This window comes from Pyricularia pennisetigena, chromosome 6, assembly GCF_004337985.1.
Source record: "Pyricularia pennisetigena strain Br36 chromosome 6, whole genome shotgun sequence".
Taxonomy (NCBI): domain Eukaryota; kingdom Fungi; phylum Ascomycota; class Sordariomycetes; order Magnaporthales; family Pyriculariaceae; genus Pyricularia; species Pyricularia pennisetigena.
The window spans coordinates 883489-895651 of NC_043744.1; the positions used below are offsets into that span (position 1 = coordinate 883489).

Here is a 12163-nt window from a genome sequence, read left to right on the forward strand (position 1 = left end):
GGAAGCGACCAAGACCCTCCTTGCACCGTGGCAGAACTTTAAGATTGAGTTTTTACACTGAATGGATATAGCGGCACAAAAATATTGATTTTTATTGTGCAGCTATTCATGCACCATATGATTCGACTCTTGGGTATCTCTATCCTTTCGGACAAGCAAGATCCCTATCGTGGGGTGTTGCCTCGAAGAGGAAGCTGGTGTGACGACGAGAAGGGGAACCCAGACCATTGCTTGATCACGCAAGCTACCATTATCATGGCGTTTGCAAGTCTTTGGCGAGGTCCATTTTCAAGGGGATCCTGGCTATCGTAGTGTAGCGACTTGAGAATCGAGGGAGGCAATTAACTCAATTAACACCGGACCAACAGATTAACAGATTGGATGGCAGAAAGGGGCTACCATTCGCGAAAGGTGTGGTCCATCTTGTACTCCGCAGAGAATACTACATGTACTACTGTAGATAAGGAACAGCCGAGGGCGGGTCCTCGAAACAATTCCACCAGCTCTTGTTCAGGGTGCATTTCCCCAGCGTCGGGACTAATTACTTTTTTTTTCTTCTATCTTTTCGACTCGCATCAAATCATGCAACCATTGTCAAGTGGCCATAAATATCACATCCAATCAGGCCCGGGAATTATACGGTGGGTTCGGTTGCAGGACGCCTGGATTGGAAGGTGACACAACCGTGCACCAACGTTTGTGCGACGAGTCGACGGGGCACAAAGAATCTTGTTACATTGGAATTTTTAAGGATAAATTCAATGACGCGTCCGGTGATAATTCCTAGCGAGGTTTCTTTGTAAGTAGAAGGTTCGTGGGTACTGTGTAACAGAGGGACACATGAAAGTTTGTGAGCTAATTCTCCGTTTGCGCTTTCGTTTTCCGCGGAGGACAGGCCCATTGAAAGCATTGCTGTATCTACAGTAGTCTCTAGTCTAATTGCCCAGTGACCGGGTGCGCATTGCTCAGTAACACATCAAAACTCCAAGATTGCATTTCATAAGGTAATGAGGCAATTAGACCTCAGCCGAATGTGAAACCTTGCAAAATACTAACACCCCATCCATTGCTTCATGTGAAATTCTTGGTAAAACTTTTCGTTTTACACCAATCAATATCAGATTGCGCACAGTCTTTTGTTCATTTGATATGTTGCTCGCCGGTCTTTTAGCTGTTCCGTCTCAATCTCTGTTATCGCTCGGATGAACATCCCACGGTTTGACACTTTTTGTGAGGCTGCCGCCTGTCAAGCCTTGAGTTGCAAACAATTCACGGCAGCAAATTCTCCAATAGCCACATTTCGTGTTTGAAGCAGTGCTTTCTTCACAAAGACTCGGAATCATTGTATCTCGGGTTTATACTGCTACTTACGCCGAAAACACTAATTCACTCCCGTGAGAACCGTTCACATCATTGTTCCTATATACGCCTAGGTAAAAAGGCTTCCCACAGTGAAACGTCAAAATTTGAACCGCTAAGAAAGTTGGAGAAGCCAGGATATGGGTAAAATATATCCACAGTCAAGCTCCCGCAGATTGTGCATATATCGCTTTTGAGATGGCCACTATTCACAAGTCAAGGCAAGCTGCGACAGTGAAGGAACATGATATAGATTTTTTTTTCAACAGCTACAGGCTTTTGATTCCAGTTTGATTGGGTTAATGACAAAAAAACAAAAAAACAAAAGAGACTGACATATTTGTTGATGATCAAAAAAAGCATGGCGGCTCAACCGCGATGCAAAACGTCCTCGCCTAGTTTCTCTCGACAATCTTGAGCAAAAAGATCACAGCTCCTCCTCCTCCTCCTCCTCCTCCTCCTGCACCATAATACCGCTTCCACTAATCAGTTCCCAGTGCTTAAACTCGTCAATGTTGAGCATGTCCTCGGAGCTCTCGGCCTTGCCATGGCCAAAGGCGTCCAGATTCCACCTTTCCACGCCCTCGACGCCGCGCAGACAGTCGCCAAACTCGCGGAAGATGTCGGCGTTGAGGCGCTCGTACTCCTTGTAGTCCTTGGGCCAGGCGCCGAGCCTCTGCACGGCCAGCTTGAAGTAGCGCAGGTGCATCCTGACCCTGTCGCCGTCGGACGCGAGCTGCACGCTGCCGTCCATGCTCTCGACGTCGCCGCCGACGAGGCCATCGAGCCCGTTGCTGCTGCTGATGGTGCTGCTGCTGGTGCTGCCGCCGTCGCCGCCGCCGCCGCCATGGTTTGACGGCACGTCGTCCAGGCACATGCTGCCGTCCAACCCGCCCTCCATGTCGGCAAAGGTCGGGTCGCTGAAGGCGCGCAGGATGTTCTCGTGGACGGCGGCCGACTTCTTGTAGTAGCGGGCCGCGACGTCCCGGCCGCCGTTGTTGTTGCTTCTCGTCGTCCCGCCGGCAAGGGTCTGGTACTTTTGCGCGATGCCCGTGTACAGCTTGGTCAGGAACACGGACATGCCCAGGGTGCGCGGGTGCCTGGCGCCGTGGACGCGGCGGCAGTTGTACACCATGTCCTCGGCCAGGCGCACGGCGGCGGTGGCGTCGCCGACCAGGTACCGCGCCACGATGTACCGGCGGCCCAGGGCCAGGGTGACGCCGACGGGCCACGACCCGCCCTGGGCCTCGCGCGACTCCCACAGCGTCGTGAGCAGCCACGCCAGCGTCTCGTGGTCGCGCTGCGCCCCCAGCACCGCGACGAGGTTGTTGAGGTGCACGAGCGACACGTGCGACAGCGAGATGCGCATCGACGCCAGCACCTGCAGCACCTGCCGCGTGATGGGCGCCGACGCCGCCAGGAGCCTCGAGTGCGCCTGCGCCTTGGGCCTGGCGAGGACCGCGGCGGGCTCCGGCAGAGGGCGCGCCGTCGGCTGCGACGAGTCGTCCTTGGCTGCTGCTGCTGCTGCTGCTGCTGCGGGGATGCCTCCTTGTCGAGGCGGCAACGCGTGCCGCGCCTGTCCCGGAACGGCCTGCGAGGCGGCCACGTCGAGGTACCTGCGCCCGCTGCCGTCGGCCAGCGTCAGGCCCAGGATCAGCACCAGCTTCGCCAGGCCCGGGTCCGTCCTGTAGCTGTCGTCGGCCGAGACGTAGGTCCAGGTGGCGGTGGCCAGGTCGGCCGCCTGGTCGTACTTTTGCTCCCTGAGCAGCTCCTCCACGCCGCGGATGCCACTGATGCCGACGGAGCGGGGGAAGTTCTGCGAGGTGAAGGTGCCAAAATAGCACAGCAGGTTGCTCAAGAGAACGTCCACCTGCGGCCTTTCCAGCCCGACGCGCCCGCCCTCGTGCTTCACAAAGTAGGACGCGAGCTCGTCAAAGACGCGCCTGGATCCGTCGAGCCGCTCGTAAGAGGTCAGGAACTTGTGCAGACGCGACGCCGAGGCCATGACGGCGCCCAGGGAGCCGGCGGACTGCAGCAGGCCGCGGAACTCCTCAAAGTACATGTACTGCGTGGTCAGCTCGGCGAGGATGTCGGTGGCGGTGAAGGAGTGGTGGCGCGGGTGCAGCGAGTGCTCGAACTCGGCCAGGAACACGAGGCTCTCGCGTCCGCGGCCCGTCAGGTCGAAGCCGCAGCTCGACGCGTTGGTCTTGTCCTTCATGACGACCTGGCGGTAGAGCTCCTGCTTGATCTCGGTGGCCTTGTGCGTCTGGTTGGACTGGATGTAGCTCGAGGCGATGGTAGAGGCCGCGGCGATCAGGCGGGTCGGGAACGTCTCGTGCGAGAGGATGTGCACCGTGGCCTGCTTGAGCTCGGACAGGACCGTCTCGGTGTTGCGGGCCATCTCGTCGTGGGTCAGCGACGACGACGACGATGACGACGACGATGACGTCTGCTGGCTGTTGTAGAAGCGCACCATCTCGCTCATCTTGGACAGCGACTCCTCGTGCGCCCAGCCGTGCGTCTCCCGGATGGTGGCGACGCGCTTCTTGAACACCTTGATGACGCGCTGCACCTGGTCCGACGACACGGCCGTGTTGGAGGTGGCGCCGCTGGTCGAGGTGATCAGGTCGGCCTGCGCCTCGTAGATGGAGTCGAGGATGGAGCTGATCTCGCCGTGGTCGACCTCGTCAGAGTGCGTCTTGAGCAGCTCCTCGTAGAGCACGATGGCGTCGACCTCGTAGCGCTTCGACTCCTGGCACACCTTGGCCAGGTGGAGGGTGGCCTGGATGGTGATGGACGCGCCGAGGCCGAAGACGATCTTGCATTGCGTCTGGTAGTCGACCGAGACCTTGTGGACGACGGCAAAGTCGCTGCGCACGCTGCGCAGGCAGTGCGTGTAGCGCTGGAACAGCGTCTTGACGAACCCGGCGTCGTTCAGCTTGGGGCTGAGCTTGGGCTGGCGCAGGAAGCAGGCAAAGACGACCTTGTAGTAGCCGGCGGCCTCGGGGAATCGTCCCTTGCTCCAGAGCTCGGTGGCCACGACGTCGAGGGGCTCAAAGGCCTCCGGGGGCACGTCGTCGGTGCTGTGGGGGTGCAGAGCCTTGACGATCCGCTGGTAGTACTCGACAAAGACGGGGCGGGGGCGGGTCAGCTCGGCGAGCTCCCACAGCATCTCGACGACCTTGGGGTGCCTGTCGCCGTAGTGGTTCACGTGGTCGTCGAGCATCTCCTGGCGCGTGGTGATGACCAGCTCCGACTGGTCCGTCCGCCGGAGGAACAGAACCAGCTCGGCCGCGACGCGCCGGCGCAGCTCGTCGTCGACCTTGCGACAGGTGCGCATCGCCCGGTACACGCGCACGCGCACGTCCTCCTCCTTGGCGCGCCGGCGGCGGGCGTGGTAGCAGTCGGCCAGCCGCTCGGCCAGGTCGACGCACTGCTCGACCAGCTTCTGCGGGGCCACGACGTCCTCGACGTTGGGCGTGAACAGCGACGGCCAGAGGCCGCCGAGGATCCTCTTGAGCAGACGGGTGGCGTCCTGCAGGCGGTGCTGCTTCATGTAGAGGCGCACGAGGCTGCTCGAGGCCGCAAAGGTGCTCTCGTCGACCGTGTTGACGGAGCTGCTCTGCTCCAGCACCATCTCCTCCAGCATGGATTCGGAGACGGTTGTCGTCGTCGTCGTCGTCGTCGTCGTCATGCTGCTGCTGCTGCTGCTGCTGCTCATGGACTGCACCAGCTCCTGCGAAGTGCTTTGGATATTCTGCTGCAGCTCGTGATAAGTCGACGTCTCGGTCTTGTTTGTGCTGCGGTAAAAGTTGGAGCAGTGCTTCATCAGCGCCAGGCTCTCCGACACGAGCCCGACGCGCTTCATCATGCCGGCCATCTCGACGTACATGCTGCAGGTGGCCTCGGTGATGGACGCGCTGGCCTGCGACGACTTGTACTCCTCCCAGGCGGTCGACAGGATGCTGCTGGCGTCGGCGGTGCGGCCCTGCTGCGTCAGGAAGCGCGCGTAGCAGACGACGCTCTTCATCTTGCGCTCCTCCCACAGCGCGGAGCGCGTGGCGGCGTACTCGCGCGTCACGCGCTGCCAGATCTCAACGTACGTCCTCTCGGCCAGGTCGACGCGCGCCTCGGCCACGTACCGCTCCGCCTTGACCAGGAAGAACTCAAAGTCGTACTTGGCGTGGCTCTCGATCGGCTCGTCGTGCTCGTCGACGTCGAGCGTCAAGACCACCACCTCGTCCATGGACTGAGACCCCCTGCGGCCGCGCAGGTGGACTTGCAGGTCTCCCTCGGGACGGGAGTCGTCCTCGGTGACGGTGGTGGTGGTGCTGGTGGTGGTGCTGGCGCCGAACTCGGTCGTGCTGCTGATGGCTCGGATCTTGGTAATCGTCTCCTCGGCCTTGGTCTCTTCCCTCGTCGCGCGGTAGTGCTCGACGAGCAGCTTGAGCGTGGCGACGACGTGCTCGGACATGTGTCCGTACTGGGCCCTGTAGCATTCGACGAGGATCTGGAGGACGTGCTCGCGGTGGGTCGTGATGATGTCGTTCTTGGACGTCGTGGTGCGGCCCGTGGTGATGTCGACAAAGGCGCGGCAGAGCTGCATCGTGATCTTGTTCTTGCTGGTCAGCAGCGTGTTGGCCACGGTCGAGGCCTCGTAGAACAGCGTGGTGGCCTCGGGGCTGAAGTCGATCTGGCGGTAGATGCCGGCCAAGAAGATGACGGACTGCAGCGTGACGGGGCTGCTGGCGGTCAGGGTCCGGCGCGCAATGTTGGTCATGGTGGTGTGGCACGCCAGCAGCATCGGCGTCGGGCGGTGCTGCCACAAGGCGGCCTGCAGCTGGACCACGGTCGCGTTCTTGGGCACCACCTTGGCCACCAGCTTGGCCGCCTCGGAATCGCCAACGTCGGGCTTGAGGTAGGCGAAGCTCTTGCGCAGGTGCAGCGGCCAGTAGCGCATGGCAAAGTCGAGCAGCGTGTGGCGGCCGGTGAGCTGATGGACCTCGTGGCTGGGCGGCGGCGTGAGCCTGCACTCGTGCTGCTCCGTGACGGTCGAGTTGATGTAGACGAGCAGCCTGGTGGCCAGGTCGCCGTGGCGGTCGCTGACGAAGCCCCTGTGCCCGTTGAGCCAGCTGGTCACGGCCTTGCGCACCATGCCGTGACGGAGGTACATCAGCCCGTCCTGCATGTACACGAGCGAGTTGACCGGCTTGAGCGTCTGCATCACGTCCATCTTGACGTCGTGGTCGATGCTCTGCCTGTCGAGGTTGATGGTCGCCAGCGCCGCCAGCTCCTTGACCGTCAGCGGTCGCTCCGCCGTGACCAGCCACGCCAGCATGAGCCTGGTCTGGTCCGTAACCTCGGGCGCCGTGAGCGTCCTGTGCACAAAGTCGCCCACGGTGCACTTTTCCATCTCCTCCAGGGCTTCGAACAGATTCTTGGACGCGCCGTGGTGCCGTATCTGTTTGCTCGCCTGCTTGGCCCAGACAAAGGAGCCCTTGGACAGGGTGGCGATGCGGGCTATCAGAGTCTCGCGTTCCATCTCGTCCATGGAAAGGAACACGTCGTAGTCCTCAAAGAAATCACGCACAACCGCCGCGATGTCGTCAAAGATCAGATCCTCGTTGACCTCGAGGTTCTGGACGCCCTGCTGAGGCTTGGAACCGAGAGCAACGAGCTTGACCGAGCTTGCGCCCTTGGCAGTCACGACGGCCTGGAGTCGCCGGTACAGAGCATCCTCGCCAGAGGGACACTCGTCAAGGCCGTCGACGATCATGACAAGGTCCCTGCTGCCCAGGATAGTGGCACCACCCACGGCCCGTTCGACGGCCTTCCAGAGGATATCGTCGTGGTCCTCATCGGAAGCGAAGCGGATGGACCGTTCATAAGTCTCGATCAGAATGTTGAGAAGCTTGACGTTTCCTGTACGCTTCTGGAAGAGCTGGTGGAGCAGCGACTTGGCGACGGCACGACTGGTCGTCTCGGCCGGGATGCGCGCGTCGATGGGGACAAACAGAGTGTTGTAAGTGACGCCGGCAATGGGGTGCTGCAGGTAGTCGAGAATCACCGATGCGAGGATCGTCTTGCCAGATCCCTGCGGTCCACTCAGGAGCATGGTCTTCTGCGAGCTCCTGAGGAAGCGGGTCAAGTGGGTACCAATATAAAGGCAGGTCAGTTCCTCGCGGTCATGAGCCAGATGATAGGTCGAAGTGAGGACGCTGGACATGACGTGGTCCTCTGGCGCAATCCACTGACTGACGGTCTTGAGCTTGGCAACTGTTTCCAGGCTGTTAGCTCAACCGTCTTTTTTTTTTCTTCTTTTTGCCCTACTGACAGAGGCATACGAGTTATGGTACTTACTCTTGGTAATATCAGCGCCTTCCCTCTGAAGCTCATGTTTCCAAATGGACTCTGCCGTCTTCTCACAGCGTTCAAGAAAAGTCTTGATCTGAGGTGCAAACGTCGAGTAGATGTTGACCGACACCGAAGTGTTGGTCAGCCCGCGAATGGCCTTGTGGAAGTAGGTTGCAACGCTGGCAACCACCGTGACGAGATCCGACAGGGCCATGACGAGCTGCTCGCTGGTCTCTTGCGAGACACTAAAGAGCTCAGTGCACTCGAGGAGGTTGACCAGGGGCACCGACATGGAATAGAAGAATCCAAACGAGACCATGAGTGCGCCGGCATTTTCTTTCCCGAGCTGTCGTTTTGTTTTCAACTTGTCAGTCTATGCCACCTTTACAAGACAAAAAAAAGAAAAGTTCGTACCTCGAGAAGGAGAGAACAATAACCATAAGCAAGCTGAGCAGCAAGATAGCTGTCCCCGGCAAACTCCTGAACGGCATGATCAAACGAGTGCAGCCTGTCGACAAAGAGCCGCGCCCAGGCGAGCACCTTGTCGTAGCTGCTGCCCTCGGGAGGGAGGTCGCTCATGCGCTGCGCCCTGATCCAGTCGAGGACCGACTCGTGCGTAGCACTCAGAAGCTGCGCCGAGATGTTGGACCCGAGCTCCTCGGAGCTGCGCCGCTTGATCGAGTAGACCACGTTGGAAATGCTCGAGGCGTTTGCCATGGAGCTGCTGCGGGAGCCCATCTTGCGCAGCCCGAGGTGGCGCTGGCGGCTCTCGACCGTCTCGGTCGAGAATCCCCCATCTTCGTGGTGGTAGTGGTGGTGCGCAGTGTGGCTGCTGCTGGTCTTGGACAGAGAGTGAGGTGCCGACGAGGGCATCTTGGGAGAGACCAAACCTGGAGCCATGTTGCTTGCTGGAGTTGGAAAAGGGGAAATGATATTACTTATTTGATTTTGATTTGGGGGGAATAATAATAATGATGATGATGATAATACTAGCAGTAATAATAATGTGAATGAGAAACTTTTGGTGTCCGAAATATCCAAGTTGAGCGGTAAATAATGCTCTTTTCTTTTTGATCTGGAATTATTATTCAAAAAGGAGAGTACCAGTACTCTCTTTGACTTTTTTTCAAGCTGCTGATGATATGCCCTGATATCCACGAGTCTGAGTAATATCAGCCCGTCGTATTGTGATTGATAGTCAGAAAAGGCATGAACAAAGAATTCTGTTTTGCTCATTCCAGACGTTCGACTGGCCTTTTTATATTATTTTTTTTGATATTTTTTTTTCAATTCATCACGAATCAACACCTACTATCATTTCATTTCACAGCCAGAGAAGTCTCCGAAATAATCGTAGCGCAGTCGCGCCAAGGTTTGAAACATGCATATCAAGTACAGCTCCAAGGCGTTTATCTGCCAAGACCACGAGGGCAATTCACCGAACCAGAAGAGCAATGGACATTAGTGCAACCGACGCCAAATGCAGACTAAAGATGCCAAGAGTCAGCTCCGGCAAGCCAACTGCGCTTACAACAAACTTGGCCATTTCTTTTACACGCGGCTGGTGATCCGCGGCCGGCAGGGACGCAGATCTTCTCTGGGCATTCCTGCGGGGGCGATGAGCTTAGTAAAGCCGGCACAGGAAATAAACGGCCATCTTGCGTGGAACAAGGCAAGCGAGTGGTCAATTGTATTGCACCCTTGGACCTGCATGGCGGATAACTTCCCGCCTAAGCGTGATTCTCACAACTCATAAAGTTTGATACTCGTTCCCAAATTGCCTTGGCTTTCGTGTCGGCGTGGCAAAAAAAAAAAGGAACTCGGGGCGAGGCAGTACCATCGGATTCAGCATTCCACAATCGTTTGGGGTGGAATATTGTAATGTCTCTTGGAAGTTGGATCTCGTGCCTCGCATAGCTGCGGCTGGCTGGCATGACTGTTTTCCTTTCAGAACTCTTGACTGACTCGGAAATTTCTGACATAATTGTCGATTTTCTAGCTAGGTCTCTCTTCGCCCTAGCATCGGGATTGTCTCGGCCAAAGCCACGCGCGCGGCTGGTAGCCAGTGGGAGTATCCGCAACAGGGTGGCACTAATACAAGCGTTCGAATACATAAGGCAGGCAGAGAAACATCGTCAAAGGCCACATTTTGAAGCCAAAACCATATATTAGATTTAATGAATGAACTCAATACAAGTTCAGATTGGTCGTGAGAATCTATCACGTATTCTTTTCGATGTTTCTTTTTTTTTTTTTTTTTTTTTTTTTTTTTTTTGGACGGGCACACCTTGGCAATGCATACGGGAATAACCGTTTTAAAACTCCACTTTCTTTTCAATCGTGTTTGGTGCGTCAGGTGGAGGTTATAATACCTGCGACTAGGAAATTGACTTCATACTGCGGAAAAACTCAAGAATAATCGTCGTATTTTGGCAAAGATATTCTGAGCCGGCTTGATCCTGATGAAGTTTGGTGGCTTTTTATCCTTTATGCTTGCAGATTCTTGAAAAAAAAAGCCAGGATGTGTTGATTTTGTCCTAGTTTGTATACATAGGCATTGTCCCCTTTAGATTCCCTCCGCGGAGACCGGTCACAGTAAGGTCCGGGACGCAAATACCTAGCAGCAAGTTAACGTCGTTGGGATGTACTTCAACACCGTGTTTGGACTTTTCCGGCGTATTCCCGTCCTGGGTTGTTGCCCCTTTGAGTCCTCACCAGTATATCACAGCCGCACGCTGCATGTTGTATAGGGAAATCTGGCTCTCCTCTTTGGTTTTGTCTGTCAAACATTCCAAGGCCGAATCTATAGGTCGACAGCAGCAACTGTCTCTAGCCCAGCCAAAGACAGTCCTTCTTCAGATGACCTGAACCACTTTGAAAGTTGATGCCCACTACAAACGATATTCGCACTTGGTGCAAGACCGACGTAGACACGCGTCACAGTTGGCGCCACGCTCTACCGGGACACCGTCATAGCAGCACAGCAGGTAGCTAGGGTCGCATCTCTCACAGACCTCGTGGCGGCAACTGCGGCCTCTGCAGAACCTGCCCTTCCTTCTGCGATTCGTGTGCGAGCACTTGTGGCACCTCCAGCCGTACCTGACACGCGACTTGAGCCAGCACTCGTCGTTGTTGCAGTATCCGGGAACTTTGCTCCTGATGATGTCCAAGAACTCGCCGTCCTCCGAGCTCGAGCATCTCACGAGCTCGCCTGTGACTCTGTCGACGCGGCGGTAGTCGCAGAAAACAAGGTCTTTGTAGGCGGGGTGCCCGCAGTCTTTGTAGAATATCTCCTCGTAGCACATGGTGAAGAGGCTTGCGGATCCTTTTGATCTTTATCAAGGCTGATTTCTAGGGGTCAGTTAATGACATAGACTTTGCTTGTGTGAAGAAATGAGAGGATTAATTGTAGGATATGTTTAAAGTAAGCAGAAAACAGGACAATATAATTTTATATGGAGCTGAGGTCGTTGCATGTCAACTATTTGTCTTGCTCACCTCCATTGCAATTTGTGACTTGGCCTCTTGAGAATTTGAGAGAAAGTCATAAAGTCTTTCGGGTATACCATGCTGTTAATCACCGTTCATCTTGGCTTTCAAGTTCGGCTTGTGGACTTGGCGCTAGGCAGATTGACGACTGTTCTAACTTCTAACAATGTATTTAGTCTTAGGGGTACCGTGGAGGCCATCACGCAAAAGCACTTGACCATAAAGTAAAATGCTATATGGCTCGTTGTTTTCAAGCGTCTTATGGGTCGAGAACTCTCACCAGAGAGTATTCTGCTTCAGCGTGACTATTGAAGAAATTCAACTGTAACCTTTTATAGAATTCAAGTTATTTCACATACAAGTGACGGACACAGCTGACTCTAGAGACCAGGTAAATTCAGAGCTGGTTCTAGGAGCGTACGTCGCTTCTCTAAACATGTACTGAAGGACGCAAGTAAAAGGCAAGCACAGCAGTAGAGGTCACCATCGCTCCCATAGCCCAGTCGACAGATGATAGTATAGCTCTAGACTCTAGAGTACGCTGGGGAAGAGGCAAACAGGTCCTTGCCCCTTCTGCTGAATACAAATTATACAATAAGTTGCATCTTAACCAAGCCTCTCCGTACATCCCAAGAGCATCAGATTGCCACAATGTTTCTTTTTCCTCTTTGTCTGTCAAATTGCAGACAAAGATACGATTCATACGAACAAAGCAACAATGTGCGTTCACTTGCAAATTAAGCTTCTTTGTTTCATAGTCTTCAAGGATGCAGATCTCAAAACAGACCTGCTTGATAAAACAGCCATGACCGTCTCTCGTCACTCGGCTTGAAAGCTTGCATGTTTTCTTGTTTGATAAAGCCCCAAGGCTCATGGTCACAGCTGCAACCAAGGGTTATCTTTTGTACTGGCCACAAGCATTCCAGCTAACAAGGCAAGAGAACCCCCTGACTATTGCTGC

At 55.5% G+C, this 12163-nt stretch overlaps 2 protein-coding genes across 2 annotated transcripts; both read right to left on the reverse strand.

Moving 5' to 3' along the window:
- Positions 1 to 1786: 1786 nt before the first annotated feature.
- Positions 1787 to 8613, reverse strand: PpBr36_04128 (uncharacterized protein; the record flags this gene model as incomplete). Its single annotated transcript, XM_029891293.1, has 3 exons — positions 1787 to 7635; positions 7720 to 8059; positions 8128 to 8613. The coding sequence occupies 3 exons, from the start codon at positions 8611 to 8613 to the stop codon at positions 1787 to 1789; spliced, it is 6675 nt and encodes a 2224-aa protein (XP_029749028.1).
- A 1991-nt stretch (positions 8614 to 10604) lies between these two features.
- PpBr36_04130 (uncharacterized protein) lies at positions 10605 to 11018 on the reverse strand (the record flags this gene model as incomplete). Its single annotated transcript, XM_029891294.1, has 1 exon — positions 10605 to 11018. The coding sequence occupies one exon, from the start codon at positions 11016 to 11018 to the stop codon at positions 10605 to 10607; it is 414 nt and encodes a 137-aa protein (XP_029749711.1).
- Positions 11019 to 12163: the final 1145 nt, after the last annotated feature.